The following is a 19,808-nucleotide window of genomic DNA, read 5'->3' as shown; positions in this document are numbered from 1 at the left end:
AGCATATTTCAACTCCATTTGGGGGCTTTTGAAACATTTAAATCAGTAATTTAAAGTTACAATCCAATTTAAGGGCTCGCTTACCTCGCTCTCCCTCTCTGTCACCCTAACCCCCCCCCCCCCCCCCCCCCCCACTCCCCCTATCCTCTCTCTCTCTCTATCTATCTCTCTCTCTCTCTCTCTCTCTCTCTCTCACCCAAACCCCCCTCTCCCCCTCCTCTCCTTCTCTATCTCTCAACCTAATTTCCCATCTCATCTCTCTCCTCACCCATCCCATCTCTCTCTCTCCTTCTGTATCCCTTTGTCTCTCTCTTTTTCCTACCCCTCTCTCTCTCTCTCTCTCTCTCTCTCTCTCTCTCTCTCTCTCTCTCTCTCTCTCTCTCTCCATCTCTCCTCTTCCTGCCAGTTTGTAATTTTTTTGGGGAAGGCCTCATGTTTTTTCCAGAGTTTCTGAAGTAATTATGAATTAATTAAAACGCCGCTATCCCAATGAATTTCTGATGAATTTGACTTGAGCTAAATAACTATCGGCTCCCGAAGCCTTAATCACAAGGAAAATTACTTTTAAGTACGGCTAATTTATCGTCTTGAAGCCGGTCGAGGGAGTTGAAGGATAAAACTGGGGGAGAAAAAAATGACTGTACCTTCAGGGATTCAGCTCTGAAATAACAGAAGAAGAATAAAAAGGGGAGCTGAGTTAATGCTAGAGAGGCCAAACTGCAGTCAAATGGCTGCTGTTTTGGATTTTAGAATTACAAATCTCAGCTTTAAAAATGTCTCTCCATGAGTTTTCCTTGACCCAATTTCTGCACAAACCAGTGTTGTAAGATTTTCAAAAATCATGCAGGGAAATAGTACTTTTAATTACCTAATTATTATTATTTTTGACCCTAATCCACTGGCCTTTTTAGTGTTAAAGCCCCTATCTGGAGCACATATGAATCCTAGCTCCATTATGAAAAACATAAAAATATTGTATATTATTGTAATAGTGTAGTGTGATAATATTATGAGTGTGTTGAAAGTTTGCATGAACTTCTAGTGTTGTGCAAGACTGGTAACTGATGTATAAAATATACAACCTTAGGTATTTATGGTTGTTACACTCAAAATGGTTTTCAACGTGGGGTCCGGGGACCACCAGGGGTCCTTGAGGGGGTTCCAGGGGGTCCCCAGCAAATTGATGAATTGTTAAACTTCAGCATTATTTCATTTACAAGAAGTTAACACAGTTAGAGAATGTAGAAGAATGGCTGTTTTGATCATAGTTTCACTGTTACCTCTCTACCTACAATACAGACAGTCATGGAATTCTGGACAAAATCATATCTAACAATAAAAATATTCTCAGATTTGGGTCTGAGAGATAAAATCTCCACCATACAACAACACATGGGCCAACACAAGAGCCATTTCTCACATTCTTACATCCCAAAATGTGTAGTCCAATATTTTGATGATTACATCTGAAAATATTGAGAATCCCTTTTAAATGCCTCATGGGCAAAATGAGAAAATACTATTCCCCATTTTGCTTTCTCAACCTTTTGAACAACATCTTCTAACCTTTTTGTTGAGTTTGAAAACAAGTGAAAGTAGACATTCTTCCACAGTTGTCATTAAAGTGATAACCGATAAGATTTTTGGCATCATATTTGGTGATAAGCAGCCATTGTTGTGGTGTTTTGCACTAGATTTCCTGGCAATCACTTTGCAACAGTGTTTGCCAGTGCTTTGACATCGCTGGATTCACAGCAGCTTCCAAACCCCCAAACAATTTGTGTGTGAAAATGAAGGTGTGACTGAATGCGTATGAATATGGTTCGGAGGAATAAGCTGAAAAAAGTGGATTTTTCCAGCGAATTTGTGATTTAGTAGACTGCACTCATATTGTTTTTTTTAAGATTCAGTTCATCTTAATCATCGCCAATTATATTTTAGTTTATTCCAACAAGTTGCATGTGTAAAATAACTCTTTAACTTACTTTATAATATACCTTATATTTTGTTACTGTTTTATCATGTAACTTCTTAATCGTTAACGTATTTTTGTTTCGACTGTTTTGTCAATGTGCCTGTAATACTGCAATGTGCACCAGTAATAGGTCTAGTTTTTTCCTCTGTATATATTTTTTCCACCATCTCATTTTAGAGATAAAGCATTGACACTGATTTGGTTGTGCTGGTTTTCTTCTAATCATACACCATGAGGTTTCATTGCCTTTGCATCATATTAGGTTATCAGATATTGTTGTGGATTCAGACAGCAGCTGCAACACTGCAATATGTAAGTTAAATACATAAAAGCGCGTGCCATTGCTTTGAATCCAGTTCATGAGCGTTGCTGCATGTCAGCTTCTCTCTCACTCTCCAGCACCCTGAGAATGATGTTTGAAAAAATGATTAAAATTTTAAAAAGCTGTATTGAGCATTTTACTTTGCTTGGAAATGTTTTGTAGATGTTGTGTGTGCGTGCGTGTGTGTGTGTGTCTAGGAATTTGCACGTGATGAATATTTCATGTGTTCAAACACACTGTTAGCCCAGATGAGAAACTCCGGGATGAACCGTGGACAACTTGAAGCGCTCCGGGCCAAAACAGAACAAAATGACTCTAATTGGACCACAGTAGCACTCTGAGCGAGGTAAAGACATTGCTTAATGAGGCCAAATTAAAAAACACATTTGAATAAAAATGAAAAGCATGACCATTTAAAAAAGAAAAAAAAAAAAAACTCTGCTTATGGCGGTGAGGGAATAGAAGTTTCACACTGAAAATGTTGAGTCAGTGTCTGAAGAAGAAAAGGCTGTGAAACAAAACAAAAAAACAAAAAAGCAAAAACATGACAGGAGACATGATGTTCAATTGTTAATGTGGCTGTAGATGTGATTTCTCTCACCAGAGGCCCACAGGAGATGAACCACAGATCATGTTCATCATGCCCCAAGGCATTCATTCACTAAATCCACGAGGTATGGAAAAGTCCCTGTATCTAATAACATTTGACACCAAAGGTTTCGCTGTGTCTGCATTGACTGCAAAACACCAAATTTACTGGATTATCACTTTAAAAAATCGGATATCACCCATCATCATCTACCTCTGATATGATGGAGCTTCCTTCCCTGATCACAGCTAGTCAATATGTTTTATTAGTATTATTATTATATCAATGTCTGACCAGAGAAATCATTCCAGTGTGGCGTGGAGGATTTTACTCAACAGTCTGCAGTGAACCTGCCTCACTCTGCCTTAAGGAACTGCTAACACACCTAAAACTATTACATTAGTATGACTTTCAGTGGAGAGTTTTAGTGTCCCATGATGGTCTAAATGCTGTTTCAGAGACTTTTCCACCCTGACAAAAATTAAATTCTGGGGTAAACACTGAATACTTGTAAATTTTGGGAATGCTAGGCATGAAAATGATCAGATTTAACGATAACGAATGTTGGCACAAAATATCGGATATCCATATTGCCCTTCAAAACCTAAAGTAAAGCGGTCGAACCCTAGAACAAATATCATTTAAATACTATTAAAAATTAATGCTGTGCAGATATAGCAAACAGATTCTCTTTAGATTCAGTAAGCATTAATCCTTTTTTTGGGGGGCTGGTGGCCAGCTTCAGCCTGGTTGTGAAACAAGGCTGGCTCAGCTGTTTTGCAGCCAGGTTTGGCCTGGATCTAAACACAGAGGAAACGAAGGTGGGCCCGGAGCCAGACAGAGACATAGAGGGAGAGAGAGAGAGAGAGAGAGAGAGAGAGAGAGAGAGAGAGAGAGAGAGAGAGTTGGTGGCAGACAGTGGTTTGTGTGACTGGCTTATCAACACAACAGGGGCTGTGGCTGAACAAATTGCCTTCTCTGTTCGCTGTGATTAGACTGCAACCAAAACACACGCACACACACACACACACACACACACACACACACTCACACACACACACAGTCACTCCTAAGATGATGTGTTGGCAATCAGAGGCTAGCAATTGCAGCGAGATTTCCAGCCTCATTTCTTCTGTTGAGGAAAAGGGTCTTTCAAGGACACTGTGTGTGTGTGTGTGTGTGTGTGTGTGTGTGTGTGCATGTGCGTGTGCGTGTGTGTATTAGCGGTTCCACTGAAGACTAGTTGATCAGTTAGACCTCTAGGCGCTCTTCCAAAGCGTCTTCATACTGGAGAAATGAGACTCAGAGAAAATCTTTTGCTTGTAAAGCCATGAACACTGTGGCAAATGAATTTCTCTGGATATTGTTTAGTAATCATATTTTTTTTTCCCCAAAGACTAGCAAAACAACATGAAGTCTGGACTGATGCTCATATTCAGCTATTTCTTTATGTGTTCTTAACTGGTATGAACACCACAGAAGAAGAGCACAGACAAGCCCATCATGCACCACCAATCAGACTGGAACCAGATTGGTTTTGACTCCTTAACCCCTGCCACCTCCAAAATCTCTAACCTGGCAGGATGACCAAAGAAAACAAACTGTAGGTGTGATCACACCCTTAGGTCATCATGGGACACTAAAACTCTCCACTGAAAGCCAGACTAATGAAATAGTTGTAGGTGTGTTAGCGGCTTCTTAAGGCAGAGTGAGGCAGGTTTCACTGCAGGTTTTACAGACTGTTGAGTAAAATCCTCCACACCACACTGGGATGATTTCTCTGCTCAGACATCTGATATTAAAATAATACTAATAAAACATATTGACTAGCTGTGATCAGGGAGGAACCCCCATCATATCAGAGGTGGACCACACTGACTGGACCACATCTGATTTTTAATAAAAAGGCCTGTTATATCAGTCTAACCTCTAATGCAAAAAGACGTGGTAAAACATGGGATTTCTAAACCGGCTCCATGTTTGAATGGTGCCCGCAAATATCTGATAGAGCTCTCTCTCTCTCTCTTTCGCTCTCTGTCTCTCTCTCTCTCTCTCTCATACACATACACACACACACACACACACACACACACATAGCTCAAGCATGTTTGTATGCATGAGTCAGGGGTCCATTTTTTCTGTGATTTTCTACTCGACAGCCAGGTGTGACTTTGAATAAAAGCATTTCTACATGAGTTAGACAATCCATTTGTCTGGGATTTGGCAGCAGACGGCGACGCGTGACAGCGCCGGCCCATGAGAAACACGATCTGGACTCTAAGTGGAGTCGAATCAGCCAGCAACTTTGAATTGAATTGAAAACGTCAACTTTTTCTCCAGACTACAAGTGCTACTCGAGGAGTCCATTTCTCTGTGTGTGTGTGTGTGTTTTACTGCTGAGCACTAGGCGTGACAGCTTCGGATAAAAGACAGAATTTTGTTGAAGTGTGATGGCCAACTAGGCATTCAGAAAATACCTTTCGGAGCTTTACAATAGCGGGGTGTGATATTTTGTCTGAGTTAGCTGGAGGCCCATTTCCTTCGCAATCTGGAGAATTTGGCAAAGCGCACAACAGCAGAAATTACCATTCAACACTGCTTAATATCAGTGTCATTGTTGAAAAGCGAATGTCAATTTCTTTGATTTGTCAGACTTGCTGCTGGGTATAGGCATCTATCTATCTCCAAAAGCTCTATCTATCTATCTATGTAGAGCTATACTGGAGACAGAGACAGACAGACTGTAGCTACTAGAGAGCTGGAGTAAATGTGAGGTGTTTTCTAATGAGCAAAATCACAGACGTCCTCTGAATGCACAAACACACATACGCTTTGAAAGCGTGGGCACCCTCTGAACACCCTGAGAGAGACCTTTCTGCAGCGAACACACACACACACACACACACACACACACACACACACATTAACTTTCTTGCAGATACACACATGCACAAGCCCCCGGAGAGATCGTCCTACAACTTGGCAGGCCTACTTTCAAGCTGCATGTAACGGGAAGCATCTGCACTGCTGAAGTGCCCCTAAGCAAGACGAGAGACGGAGCCAGAGATGGTGAATGAGAATGAGGGTTTTTTTGTCTTAGTGTGTGTTACATTAGTACTATGTCAAACTATAGAGGGCTTTCAGGTGATGTAACACACCCTCGGGCGGCCATATTGGAGGTCCTCAGCTCTTGGACTAATCTCGCAAACTAGCAGAAGTCTGGAGAACTTCTCAGCCATTCGATTGGCTCAGAGCTTTGAAAACACACACCATTGAAACGGCACCTCTGATTTGTTTTTCTCTCCGGGTAGAAACAATTTTGTTTTTTTAGTTTAGCTACGCTAACATTAAAAATGGATGTAGGCTTCAGAGACTTGCTTTGTTTTTGTCAGAAGTATGCTCTCGACATCAAATTGAGTCGATGAAGCCTTTACAGCTTCTTAGCTCCAAAACAGGGGTGTAATGGTTTACCAACAGGCTACGGTAAAAACTTTGATTCATCACACCTGGCTGGCCAGCCTGTGATGCGTTACACCAGAGAGAGAAATGTATAGTTTTAGTAGTCTGTCCTCTCACGTCAATAATGGTGGAACAGGTAGCTGTTGTAAAGGCTAAAGGGACTGACGCTGCATTATGCTGGTCGAAGTTCAGAGGAAGACGCGAAAATAGCAAGTGGGTAATGCTATGTTGTGTTCGGGACTAGCAGCTAGTAGGATAATACACAGGTGAGCATGACAGCCCACAGCGTCTCTGCTCTAGTCTAAGCAACTGTTCGTCTTGAATTTCTCCAGACCTCGGTTAGTTTGAAACGCGAGGTTACTCTTGGACAAACAGTATCGTTGCATTGTCTGTCAGAATTGAATAGGCATGGTTCATTTCTGTGCTTTTTTTGTCAGTGTGTTAGCTAGCTAACCATATTATCTGGTTAGCTAACCATCACTATCTTGGTGTAAACACATCTGATTTGTACGCTAGCTAACATACCCTCTCTAGTAGAAGCTAGCATTAGGAGTGGCTAGTAGTTGCATGTTAACAAAAGTTGCTTTGCTAAATTAGCTGCTTGCACATCTTTATTTCTCCATTTTGGCCTTCCATCCACACTAAGCCAGTGTTTTCGACCACCGACAACGGAGCTTTTCGAAAACGCTCTCCCAATTGGATCATTTGAAAACGGCGGTTTCATGTTGTAGTGTGTACAGGGAAAAAAGGGCTTTTCGAAAACGCTGAGGTGCGATTGTCATGTGATCCATCCAGGCTGTTTGGCTGTTTCACTGCCTCAAGGAATGATGGTTGTGGCTAATGAGCCATCCCAATCCCTTTTTTACTTTTTGAAATGCATTTTTTCAGAATCTTAAACTTGCTAACGGACTTCGTTCATAACGATTGCCCTGTAAACACCAACCTTTTAAAAATGCCAGTGGCGGAAAGCCGGCGGAAATGGCGAAAAGCGGCCAGCCCAAGTGGCCTGCGCATGCCCATGGATGAAATTATGCCTCCCTATTGGGAGTATCTCTAATATTCTCTGTCAGCCTATGCCAGCCAGTCTCTTGGGGACTGGGCAGCCATGGTGTTAGTCGCCTACTCCCTGTTTATAGGAAGAAAATAGTCTATATCTATGTCAGATAGCCAGCCCTGGGACTAAAAAACCCCACAGCGATTTAGATTCAAACTCATTCTAGAATGTATCTGCCTGTATGTCCTTGCTCTCTGTCGATTTTTTGAAACTTAAAATCAGTTGAGATTACTTCATTGGAACAGGATTACTGCAATAAATTAAAGAAATACATTAAAAAAAAAACAGTAATTCATACATTCACACCATATTAATTTGATTACTGGCATTATTTAGTAATAGTAGCAGTAGTATTAGTAATAGTAGGAGTAGTAGTAGTAGCAGCAGTAGTAGCAGAGGCAGTAATAGAAGTAGTATTGTGTTTTCTGTTAAGCGTAACTATATCAATTAAAATGATTAAATTTGCAGAAATCAACATATGTAATTATGCATATAAATCTCATCATGTGATCAAAGCTCAGTGAGAAAAAGCCTGACCTCTGCAGGGGAAGCTGATTTAAGAGTATACTATAGAGTATATTGAATTAAAGGTGACAGGGATTCAATTTCCATAATTACTCGCGGGCTGCCAAAGACGAAATGTAGTTTTCACAAAGCTTTATTGCAACAGGCTTTATTGCAGGTTAGAGTTTATGGCCTTAGCTATTCAAAACTGACTGTTCTGGTTAAGTTAATGCAGTTAATTATTCACAAGAGATTATTTTGCATCTGTCAAAGGGAAGATGAATGGACGTGGGGGGGGGGGGGGGGGGGGGGGGGGTATCTCAGGAATGAATGCAACCAGCAGGGGCACTAGTTTGCACTTTCCCTCCACATATCCAGTAAGTGATTTGTGAAACAGACCAAGGGAGATGGCTATTTCCCCCTACCATGTTCTCAATAATCTATATTTCCCCTGTGGAGCAAAAACAAATAACAAATAAAGTCCTAGTCTATTAATGGAGGTTTTACAGTATGCTTCACATTATCACTATCCACCAGTATTAACACTGAACAGATAGCACAGACTGTACCACACTATAATCAATGCCTCTGTGCTGATAAAGAGGTAGTGTGTGAGATTGTGTGTGCGTGTGTGTGTGTGTGTGTGTGTGTGTGTGTGTATGTGACCTTATAATGTGTGGGCTGCAGACGGAAGTGATTCATTGCAATGAACTGCGAGGCTTCATACATCAGTGTAACCTACACACTTCTGCAGGCGGGAATACAATAGATGTTAGCAACAACATAGTCACATGCACACACACACACACACACTATTAAGACTCATGCAGCATACTGGAACAACACTACAAACCACACATCATCCTCCACACACACACACACACACACACACACACTGCACACACACAATTCTGCAGTCAGGGACACGTGTGAGCAAACATACACTGATAACAACCTCGCCAACACATACTGCAGCATACAGAAACCACCAGCTTAAATCCACTGTGCTGCACATCTATCCATTCCTGCAGGCTAGAACGTGTGCAAGCACACACTCACACACAAAATGAATCAAATGTTTTTGCTACACTTGGCTTGTGGAAATGAGAACAGTTGGGTTTAATGTAAGAAAGGTACAAAGGTATCCACTGCAAAAGTCTTTATCTGGCCATTTTTCACCTGGACCATCTTTTTCCATCATTCCAATTATGACCCAAATCTCCTCGATTGCTTCACTATAGAGATATTTATATCTTGCGTTTCAATGGACACTCCACCAGTCAACCCCAAAAGCACCCAAAGCATGTCTTTTTCAACACATTGATGGACTGCTAAATAGTGTTTTTTGTAAATTCATTCCAAATGGAATTAGTCTTGGTTTCAGTAGAGAGCTTTAGTGTCCCATGATGGTCTAAATGTTGTTTCAAAGGCTGAAAATGTGAAGATATTGAATATTGGTGCAAACTAGCAAAGTTCAAAGTGCTCAGTTGTCTTTCCCTGCATAAATGAAGGTTAAAAAAGTGTGACAGCTCATATTTAGGGGATATTAAATATAATTTAAAAAAATCGTCCCAGCCTCACCCACCTCAACGCGTGTTGTTGGCCATGTAAATACTGACCTATAAGAAATCCATAATACCGGAAATTATTGATATTCTCAGACTGCATTAGTGCATTACTGAGCAAAATATTGACTTATTTTGCATTTTCATATTAGCAACCTTACAAAGAATGATTGACTCCAGCATTTTAATAACGACATTAGCGCAGCATTGATTCTCAGCCATTGACATTCTGTCACGCTGTGTTTCATAAACATCTATGTCGGCCACATTAGGATGAAAGGAGGTCACACTCTGTCTTGTTTTAAATGGTCTGTGCTTCACCTGTCTCGCTGGCTGAAATGAATGGAAACTTGGCTTGAAAAACACATTTTCCCACTGTTAGTGAGTGTGTGTGTGTGTGTGTGTGTGTGTGTGTGTGTATTATTATAAATACTGGGAGGATCGTCTGACTGTGTTTTAACAGGTGTCAGCTGGCAGAGGCACAGTATTGGCATAAAAGGCCTTTTTTTTTTTTCATTCATTTAGCTCTTTACCAGAGAAACTTCCAGTGAGTGAGGGCGGCCATGATGGTTTGTGCCCTGCAAAAACATGGGTGTCATTTGGGTATATGCAAGATGTGGCACTCTCCATACCTTAGTCTAAGGGAGTCCAAATTTGATTTTGTCATTTTTAATAATAATGGAGAGTAAAGATCAAGTAGAAATCACCAGAAAGCTATTAGCATGCCATATCTAAAGAATAAATCTCATCAGGGAGCATTCAGGACTCTAAACTGATAGTTTGGTGACCTACGTCTAATAATTTATCACTATTTATCATCTATTTGTCTCTGACTCGTATATATCGCCTGTCGAGTCTTCTGTGTCTCAAGCATGTTAATATTAAATTAGACTATGCCATTCAAACTTAGAAGGTGAGAATGAAAATGTGTCTGTATGCAAGGCTTATTTATGGATATGTCAAATTATTTCACTATAATGGCTGGTTGATCATTTTTTGCATATTTCAAGAAATTTTACTAGCTTTAAGATAAAATTGTAATTCATTGTGTAATTCACCAAACTATCAGTTTATAGAGCTGATGTGATTTTTTTTTTTTTATGGCTTCCTGGGGATTTTTCCTTTATCTTTGTTCTCCATTATAATGATAAAACTCAGACTAAAAATTTAAATGTCAAGTTCTAAGTTATCCCTTTGCCCCCATCTTGACCCATATTGTCCAATCCTTTACACCCACTCACCCACCCACTCACACACACACACACAGCCCTGTAGATGACATGATGTGTGTTGTCACATTGACATGGTGCATAATGGCTGCTAATGCTATTGGATATTTTAACATAGAATAAGCGCAGTCGCTCATTCATTCTGTTTATGCCTCAGGACAAAATGGAGAGAGAGACATAGATTTCTTTTTTTTTTTTTTTTTAAATATAGCCAATGTGACTGGGTAGGTCACAACATTGAACACTCACCTTGTTTCATATCATAACTTTAATTACAATGCAGACCACTCTTCAACGAAGCATTAAAAAAACAAGAATTATGAACATGCTCAGCTTTAATTATTTGACCGTTTATGTAGCTTTTTAAACATTACTATTCACATTGACATCAAGGACAGAATGGCAGGATGGAGTATTTAACTCATTTTTTGCACTGGTGATACGTTTCAGAAAACTTAGTTTAAGATCTTTCAATTTGTTTCAAGCACATATTGAAACAAGTTATCATGAAGTATGTCTTGAACTTATTAAAAGAATGTAAGATATCGCTGCAGCTGCTGGGTGAATACCTCCGATCTCTAAAATGTCAACCTTTTAGCAACTAAGAAAAACAGCCTTGTTTGTAGCTTGACCAGCATGCATTTAGAGTTTATCCAATTAGTCTTGAAAGAATTTCATGAACCCAAGGGACGTGGAATTTGTTTTTTGAAACATTGATTAAGCTGTCCCAGCGAACAATTTGATGTTGAATAGATATGACGGCCTGCTCCAGCATTGAAAACCAGTGTAAATAAAGCACCATAACTGCTACCTGCATTGTTTTGTGGAATCAGGACCTAAATATCTTTCTGTTATCAGTTCACAACAGTTTCCAAAGCTGTTTTAATATGAATTTTTACTATCATAATATCGTATGGAGAAAATTTTGCGCTCTTCTGGGTTGAACTTGGCTTTCTGTGCAGAAAAATCACCCCAAAATGGAATTACAAGGTTTTCACATAATATCATATTGTGAAAATGTTGCGCTCTTCTGGGTTGAACTTGCCCCCCTCCGGCCTTGACATCACTGTACATCAAATGCTTTCTAGGCAGGTAAAACATGAGAAATCCCCCCCAAAATTGGAATTACTGGAATTACAAGGTTTTCACATAACAGGAATATAATCACCAGAAGATCTTATCTGATGCAGCAGCTTCTACACTGACAGAGACTTTTCATGTCCAATTATGACCTATTAGGCCTACTATAAACAAAAAAACTGACCTTGTCTCCTATTTATGGAAATTATAGAGAGCAATATTGACAAATGGAAATGTATTGACCCTTGGACCAGGCCAAATTGCTGAGAATGTTGATTGTTAAATGTCAAAACCTAATGGGGAAAATAGAAAAAAAAATCTATGTGTTTAAAAATGTGTGTGTGTGTGTGTGTGTGTGTGTGTGTGTGTGTGTGTGTGTGTGTAAGTAACAGGGAACTGTCCGTCTAGGGGGTGCTGATTTCAAACATTACTCTTCGCTCTTTCTCTCTTTTTCGAACTCTCCCCCTCATCCCTCATCTGTCATCTCTCGTTCTTTCGTTCCGTCTTGGATTCACTGGCCTCCCTCTCTCTTTCACCCTCCCTCACTCATTCACACACTCCCACACACTATTTTCCGCTGTCTTTCTTTCTCTGTCTCTCTCCTCTCTTTCCCCTCTCTCTTCCCACTTTCCTTCTCCAGACCTGAAATAAAGAAGCTTTCCTATCCCAGAGCGTCTCTTTTTTTCTTGAACACAATGACTAAATGGGTTTTTGAGGGCAGTATACCAATACTGATGTATTTGGATTAAAGCTGCGGATAGCCAATATATTTCGCCGATATTCAATATCGTTAAATTTGACCATTTTCATGTAAAAAATGAGAAGAATTGTATTCTTGTCAGGGTGGAAAAGCCTCTGAAAGAAGCAATTAGACCATCACAGGACACTAAAAGTCTCCACTGAAAGCCACACTAATGAAATTAATGAATTAGGTGGGTGATCTAACCCTCATTAAACAGGATAGGACCCTCTTCGGTAGACTGGAGTGTCCTATCACCCCCCCCCCCCCCCCCATAAAGAAGTTTGGGCTTCATCTAAAAAATTGGCTGAAATTTCATGAAGAAAGTTTTTCTTTGAAGTTTTTCTTATTTAACCATGATCAAAACCTTACTCTAACCTTAAGGCATACTGAGTCAGATGTTGTTGCTTGTGGCTTGTAAACACAACTTTCAAAGTTGACCCCTCCTCCCTGCGGTTGCCAGAACGGTAAAAACCAGTAAAAAAGTACAGCGAGGAAAAACACCAAGCAGACAAGGCTCATTCCAAAACGAGAGTGAATCTGTTGGCTTTCACCTGTTGGAGAGTATTGAAGGAGAGGATGAGGATGAAGAGCGACGCGGAGTTGGCCTGTTTTCTGTTGGACAGGTAGGTGCCGGTTAGCTTAGCTATCAGCTTTTCTACTACGAAGCTACGCTAATGGTAGCTAGCTGCCAGCTCACGACACACACTAGCTCTGACCAGTTACTCTGTTTTAGAGTTCAGGACCGCTACCTAGATGTAAAAGGACTCAGCAGTGGTTTTGGTTGCAGCCGGACACACCTGCTGTCAAAAGGTTGATGCCCAGAAACGTCCCGAACATTCAGAAATAAGAAAATCCAGGCAGAAGGCAGCAAGCTCTCTGCAGACACACACACTGTCACACACTACCAATGGGCCAGAAGTAATGATTGAGTAGGATCATTTTTGGATGAGTTTACGCTATTTCAAGGGGGAAAATCCTGCTCAGCATGCCTTTAACCAAAGATCTAACCAAAGATCTCTAACCCTAACCCTAAACTTAACCATTAGCTAACCTTTTCACATGACGCACAACAAAAAATGCCGTGTCCAATTCGTGCTACTGTCACATAATGCAGTTTGCGGTGAAGGAACGTAATATTCACAGACGTCATGTCCAACGCGTAATCTGCGTATCAGGGTTTGTGTTCGTTTCATGAAATTTTATGAGACTGGGTTGGGGAAAAAAACAACCAAACAGTGCAGAAATGGCCCTGTGTTGCACTCTCCCACACAGTGGTGGGTGGAAACGGGAGTGAGGCTCCCTCTCTGCCGCGGCAGCTTCTTCACTGTCTTCTTCTCTGAGCAAATTCTCTGCAAAAAAAAAGGATCAATAATGAATTGAGCTTTTTGTTCCCACAAAATAATCAGCGTCTATCACATCTAAGATCTCTCTGTCTCTCTCTCTCTCTCTCTCTCTCTCTCTCTCTCTCTCTCTCTCTCTGTTTTTTGGTTATAAAGAAGTATCGACAATCTGATCCTCTTTTCTTTACAGCTATTGTGCGGTTATGGCTCCTGTGACTGTTTTTCTGCCATTTTATTTTTCCATTCGTCGCCGTGCCATGAAAAGCATGTGATCCTAATGCACCGTGATGTGTTGAGTGCTGCGAGCTGAAAGGCTTCAAACTCTATCGGTGAGGAGGATGAGGAGGAGTAAATTTCGGCTTCTAATCTAGCCAACAGAAAGCAAGAAGACCTTACAATGGGAAAAATACACCACTCTCTATTTTTACAGCGACTTTGCTGTTCAAAAAACTTGACGAGCGCGTTGAGAACCTGTCAGCGCATTAAACTTTTTACGTCTTCATATAGACTAGCTGGTGTGTGTCCGGCCCTACTGTGAGTGAAATAGACACTTTCTGGATCTTTACGCTTGTCATAGCAGAACCCTTTCTGATGTTGTACAGAGCCATTTTAGAAAGGCTCCAATTACTCTACATAGACCCTTTTGGGGGGGAAAGGTTCTCTATAGCACCATGCTGAAATGGTTCTACATAGACATTTGGTGTCCCGGGTCTGCCAGGGGTCCTTGCGGGGATTCCACGGGGTCCACAGCAAATAGATGAAATGTTACACTTCACCATTGTTTCATTTACAAGAACACAATTAGAGAATGTAGAAGAATGACTATTTTGATCATAGTTTCACTGTTATCTCTCTACCTACAATACAGATAGTCATGGAATTCTGGACAAAATCATATCTAACAATGAAAATATTCTCAGATTTGGGTCCGAGAGACTAAATCTCATCAAATGGGGGTCCGTGGCCCTAATGTGGACTAAATTAGGGGTCCTCTAACAGGGCTCTATTGGCTTATTGCGTCTCTATGTAGAACCATAATCCAGAGGGAAAGAACCCTTGAAGAACTGTCCTTTTTCTGCATGTAGAATGAGTAACATCTAAACAATGGACTAGTTAGCATTGGCCTGTTTAGGACCTCAAGATGATGATACATGGGCAGGGTTGGGGAGTAACTGATTACATGCGATCGATCACAGTGATCGGATTACAAAATTGAAAGAACTACGGAAGAGGATTAGGGCCACATGTGAAAAATGTATTTGAGTTCTGAGTTTAAAGTCAGAATTCTGAGATTAAAGAGTTTAAAGTTACTGAGTTTGAGTCTGATGAAAGGTTTTCACCAATATTGTACTTGATTCATGGACGAAAGGTTACCTGGAGCTCGAAAACATCTTTTCCTTATCCATTTTGGACACTCCTCTCTTTGTTTTTTGTTGGGTTTTTTTTCTATTAATTGTTCAACTCTAATAAATATTGTCTGCGTTTTAAATGTCTTGATTCCTATCAGCAGAATTTCCACTGGGATAGATAGGATCCCTATACGCCTATTAACCTTATTAGCACTGAAATAAAAGTAGACCCATATGAACTGGGCCAAGCAGGGACGCAGTGGAGGGCAAACCTACCTTAACTCAAGAATAGAGTTTATTCACTTTTGTAGGTGAGTGGTAGGAAGTCGTACCAAAGTGATGTACATTAAATGAGGATAGAGTTGTTTAAGGGGGAAAAGTTTAGATGAATGCTTTTCTGAATGTATTATTGATTTTTGTCTTATGATGATCACCGACTGGAGGTCATAGTTTACCCTCCGTTTTTATTTCCCACTATACATCTCTGATGGCAAGCAGCTGTCACACTAGACGCCCCCTTACAAACACATTTGGAACTGTAGTAAGTTATTTTCAAGCTTTGTGAGAAATCTCTAACATAAAAACTGAAACAGGATAAACCAAAACATTTTGTTTTCATGACGCACCAATGCCAAGCGTCCTGGCTTTTTCTGCGTGCAGGAACGCGGATCTCTTTCATTTTACCTTGAATACCAACAAGGTCGAATTTGCACGAGGAGAGACAATCTGGTTTTATCCCTTCACAGCACAGATCCGGTCTTCTCATGGCTCTCTGAACAAGGCTAAAAAAAATCAGATGGCGTGTGGATTTTGCTTGTCAAGAAAAAGCAATGACGTGCTCAGATCTAAAAAGTCACACTTTAGACCGCTGGTCCTGTTGAAATGCAGAGCACAGCAGGGGATTGAAAGCTGAGAGAAAGTGTGTGTGTGTGTGTGTGTGTGTGTGTGCGTGCGTGCGTGCGTGTGTGTGTGTGTATGTGAGTTTTGCTGGCTAAATAACACGCTACACGGATCAGACAGCGGGGGATACAGGGGCAGCCAATTCCACAACAAGGGTCTGATGGACTACAGTCTTTTAGTGCAGGGTGAAATATCATTGGATAGCAAAGGCATAAGGACACACACACACACGCATACTGATACAAGGTGGTGAAAGGGATTTCATGTAAAACTTCTGATCTTTTATCTCAACACCTTGGCGACATTGTTTTTTACTTTCCACTAAAGCACAGTGAAGTGGACTGACTTCTCTGAGATCCATACACATGCCTAGACTCTGCCTAACATTAGCAATCAGACAGATTTTATTATGATACAATATGGCCATGATTTCCAATTAGCTCCAGCCATTGGGAATTTATATTTTGCTGTCAGAATACCAATTTCCATTGGCTCCATGCAATCCAGTGGAGTACTGTTAGAGGTTTTTAATTTATTTATTTTATCCAACATAGTGCAATATTCAAACAGTGCAATTACTTACAGTGCAATATCTATATTCTGTATTTGATTCTGATCTTATCTTTTTCTTATGCTTGTTTTTTTTATATACTGTTTTATATATATACTGTTTTTTTATACACTGTTTTTATTGGTTTATATTGTGTTTTATTCTTTCTGTCTTATAACAAAGTACACAAGCAAACCACTAAGCTAAATTCCTTGTATATGCAAATATACTTGGCCAATAAAAGGATTCTGATTCTGTGTTGTTTCTGCACTGCACTTCCCAGAGATCACCTGTCCAGTTGTTTATGGTCAAAATTTTACAATTCCTTACTTTCTGAAGAAGCGAAATTACCACTGATTATCACCGAAATATGGCAGAAAAAAATGTGCGCATGAATTTTAACTAATATTTTAACTCCCCAGGTAACGTAGGTCCCACGCAAATAGGCTTTAGACTGAATTATGTTATGTGCTTTAACAGCTTAGCCTGTCTAGATGGGGATTTCCCCATGTGGCTATGAGGAGGAGACTGGAGCGGAGATGACTTTAGATTCCACTGTTTTAACAAGGACGATATACAGTAAGGTTTATGACTCAATGGGCATGTTGTCCCCATTTGGACAAATTATTACTTGCCTCCACCACTTTCACCACTGCCTTCTATTTCCCTTCCCACAGTATTACAGAAAGACTTCTACAATATGTCAAAACGTCGTATATCCACAGTGGAAAATGAATAAAATGACAAAAAACAAATAATTGCTCAAGTTTATTGTTCAATCACTCTAAAATATTGATAAATCAGCCTGTAAAAGTGTTGTCATTTTGTCAGCCAAGGACTTCTATTTATTATCTATTTTTTATCATTTAAATGTATCACGACTTGCTTCCATGTAGTGTTATCAAGCACTTTGTCAGAGGAGAAGTCTCTGCTTTTCAAAGGGGAGGATATCTCATTTTTAAACTCTTCCCCTTGCCTGGAGTGGCTTTTATTAATATGAAAGAAATATGGAAATCTATATCATAAAGTATCCAGCGCAAGCCTATGCTGGCCGTTTCAATGATGTATGACTGGAATGCGTATTATCTGGTGTTATTTACTGTGATTTCAGCTCTGACACAGCGTCTTTTTGTGAATGCTGAATGCGTGAGCCAGGTGATGAGGGATATACTACACAAGTCCACACACACACACACACAGAAAGAGAGAGAGAGAGGGGGAGAGCGAGAGAGAGAGCAAGAGAGGGATTTGTTCAACATGTGAGGTAGATATGAACGACTTTATAGGGGTTTGAACGTAGAACCATCTTCACACAAAAGGTCTTCCGTCCCATTTAACCCACAAAAAAACATCTAACCCAGTAAGATATTTAGGTTTTTAGGGCTTTATGTGTTCTTCTCATCTAAGGAAAAGGTGATTTTTAGAGAGAAATTCAGCCTATAGGGTTCTCAATCTGGTCTTCCAAAGAAAATAGGATATTTAAAGAGATTTGGGTCTATGACGGGTTTCAGAAGTGCTTCTGTATTCACTGCCTTTCAAGGGAATACCAGTTTTTTTTTACAGATATTTGGATGACTCTGGTTGACGGTTCATCCCAGGGAAAGTGACATTTAGAGAGATTTGGGCTTATGAGGGACTGAGTCATGACTGGTTTTTATCATCCAATGAAAGAGATATTTTAGGCTTATTACCTCTCAGGCCCGGGCTGTTCTCTATCATCAAAGGACAAAAGAGAAAGACATGACGATATGCAGGGAACATCTGAGGGAATGCTTTTCTGCTGCACTCGTTCGAACCCTGGTCTCTCGAAAACGATGACAAAATCATCTTCCAATGGGTCATTCATGGACAAACGGCCTATACTTCCAGACCCAACCAGATCTTTAAGACTATACTTACGGATCAATTTACACAAAGGAAAACTGGAGCTTTCAAGAGCTTTCCAGGCAATTTTGTTCAATGCCACTTGTAGGCAGCCTGACCAAGACAGGCCCGCTTATAATGAGAGATGTAGTGGAAACATCATAGTAACTAGTATCAAACGGATGTAAAGATTGGGACTTTAATGGGTGGGGGGGGGGGAGCAGCATAAATTAATTATTTTCTTTGCTCATATTGGTGGTTGTTTGTCTGATGATGGTCACCGACTGGAGGTCATAGTTTACCCTCCTTTTTATTTCCCAGCACATCACTGGTTTTATGGTCTCAGAGAACTGTATTGGCTCATTTCTGCAGGCTTATTTCCATGCTGGAGCTTTAGCAAGATAATAAGGCTGGATCAGGCAGTGTCACCAGTCAGGACATGTGGGACAGGCTGACCAGGACAGATATATATAGATGTAAATATAGACAGTAATAGGTAGTGGTAAATAAAAAGGAGGGTAAACTATGGGCATCCAGTTGGTGATCAACATAAGGCAAACAACCACCAATATACTGTAAAGAAAAATCTTTTAGAACAGCATTAATTTATGTTTTTTTTCCCCACCAGAATGCCCTCTCCTCACATAACTTCCATCAGTTTCACACTACTTCCTATGGTGTATGAATTTATCTCATCAAGGTTTTTCTCATTCTAAAAAAAAGGTGACTGAAACTCGATTCTGCAAATAAAACAATGAGACTGAACACACACATACAGCCACAGCTCTGATCTCCACCAACCAGCAGCCACTTACATGGAGGTGATGTTCTGGAAAAGGTCCTCGATGCTCCCGGTGCTATTCCCCGTGCTCCCGGTGCCTTGGAAGGACAGGAGGGGGAAGAATTTGCCGTTGTCGGACTTATTGCAGTAGATGTCGCTAGGGGAGCAGGTACAGGTAGGCGGACAGTCCAGCATGGAGCTCAGGTAGTTGTGGAAAACACTGAGGAGAAATAAAAGCCTCCACCAGCACCATATCCTGGGAGGACGGACGCCAAAGACACCCAATACATCCATGCTTTCGCGAGTCAAGTCCCCAGATTTCTCCTCAGCAAGTTTGCAGAGCAGGAGCCCAAAAAAAACAAAAAAAAAAGAGTCAAATCCTATTTTTCAAGGTCCGATCCGCGCGCGCGCATGTGTATGTGCGTGTGCGTGTGTGTGGGATGTACATGCATGTGTGTGTGTGTGGGTGTGTGTGTGCATAACCAATGTTTTACTTTATTTTTTGG

The 19,808-nt window shown here is 40.6% G+C and overlaps 1 protein-coding gene across 1 annotated transcript in view; it reads right to left on the bottom strand.

The window, feature by feature from the left end:
- Positions 1 to 19,596, bottom strand: part of ntrk3a (neurotrophic tyrosine kinase, receptor, type 3a) — a 208,978-nt gene extending 189,382 nt beyond the window's left edge. Inside the window, exon 1 of the mRNA XM_071915070.1 lies at positions 19,337 to 19,596. Within this exon, the coding sequence (XP_071771171.1) occupies positions 19,337 to 19,596 (260 nt within the window). The remainder of the gene's footprint in view (positions 1 to 19,336) is intronic.
- Between the last annotated feature and the right edge of the window lie 212 nt (positions 19,597 to 19,808).

This window comes from Centroberyx gerrardi, chromosome 4 (assembly GCF_048128805.1).
Source record: "Centroberyx gerrardi isolate f3 chromosome 4, fCenGer3.hap1.cur.20231027, whole genome shotgun sequence".
In the NCBI taxonomy this organism is placed as follows: Eukaryota; Metazoa; Chordata; class Actinopteri; order Beryciformes; family Berycidae; genus Centroberyx; species Centroberyx gerrardi.
This window is presented reverse-complemented; position numbering and strand designations above follow the sequence as displayed.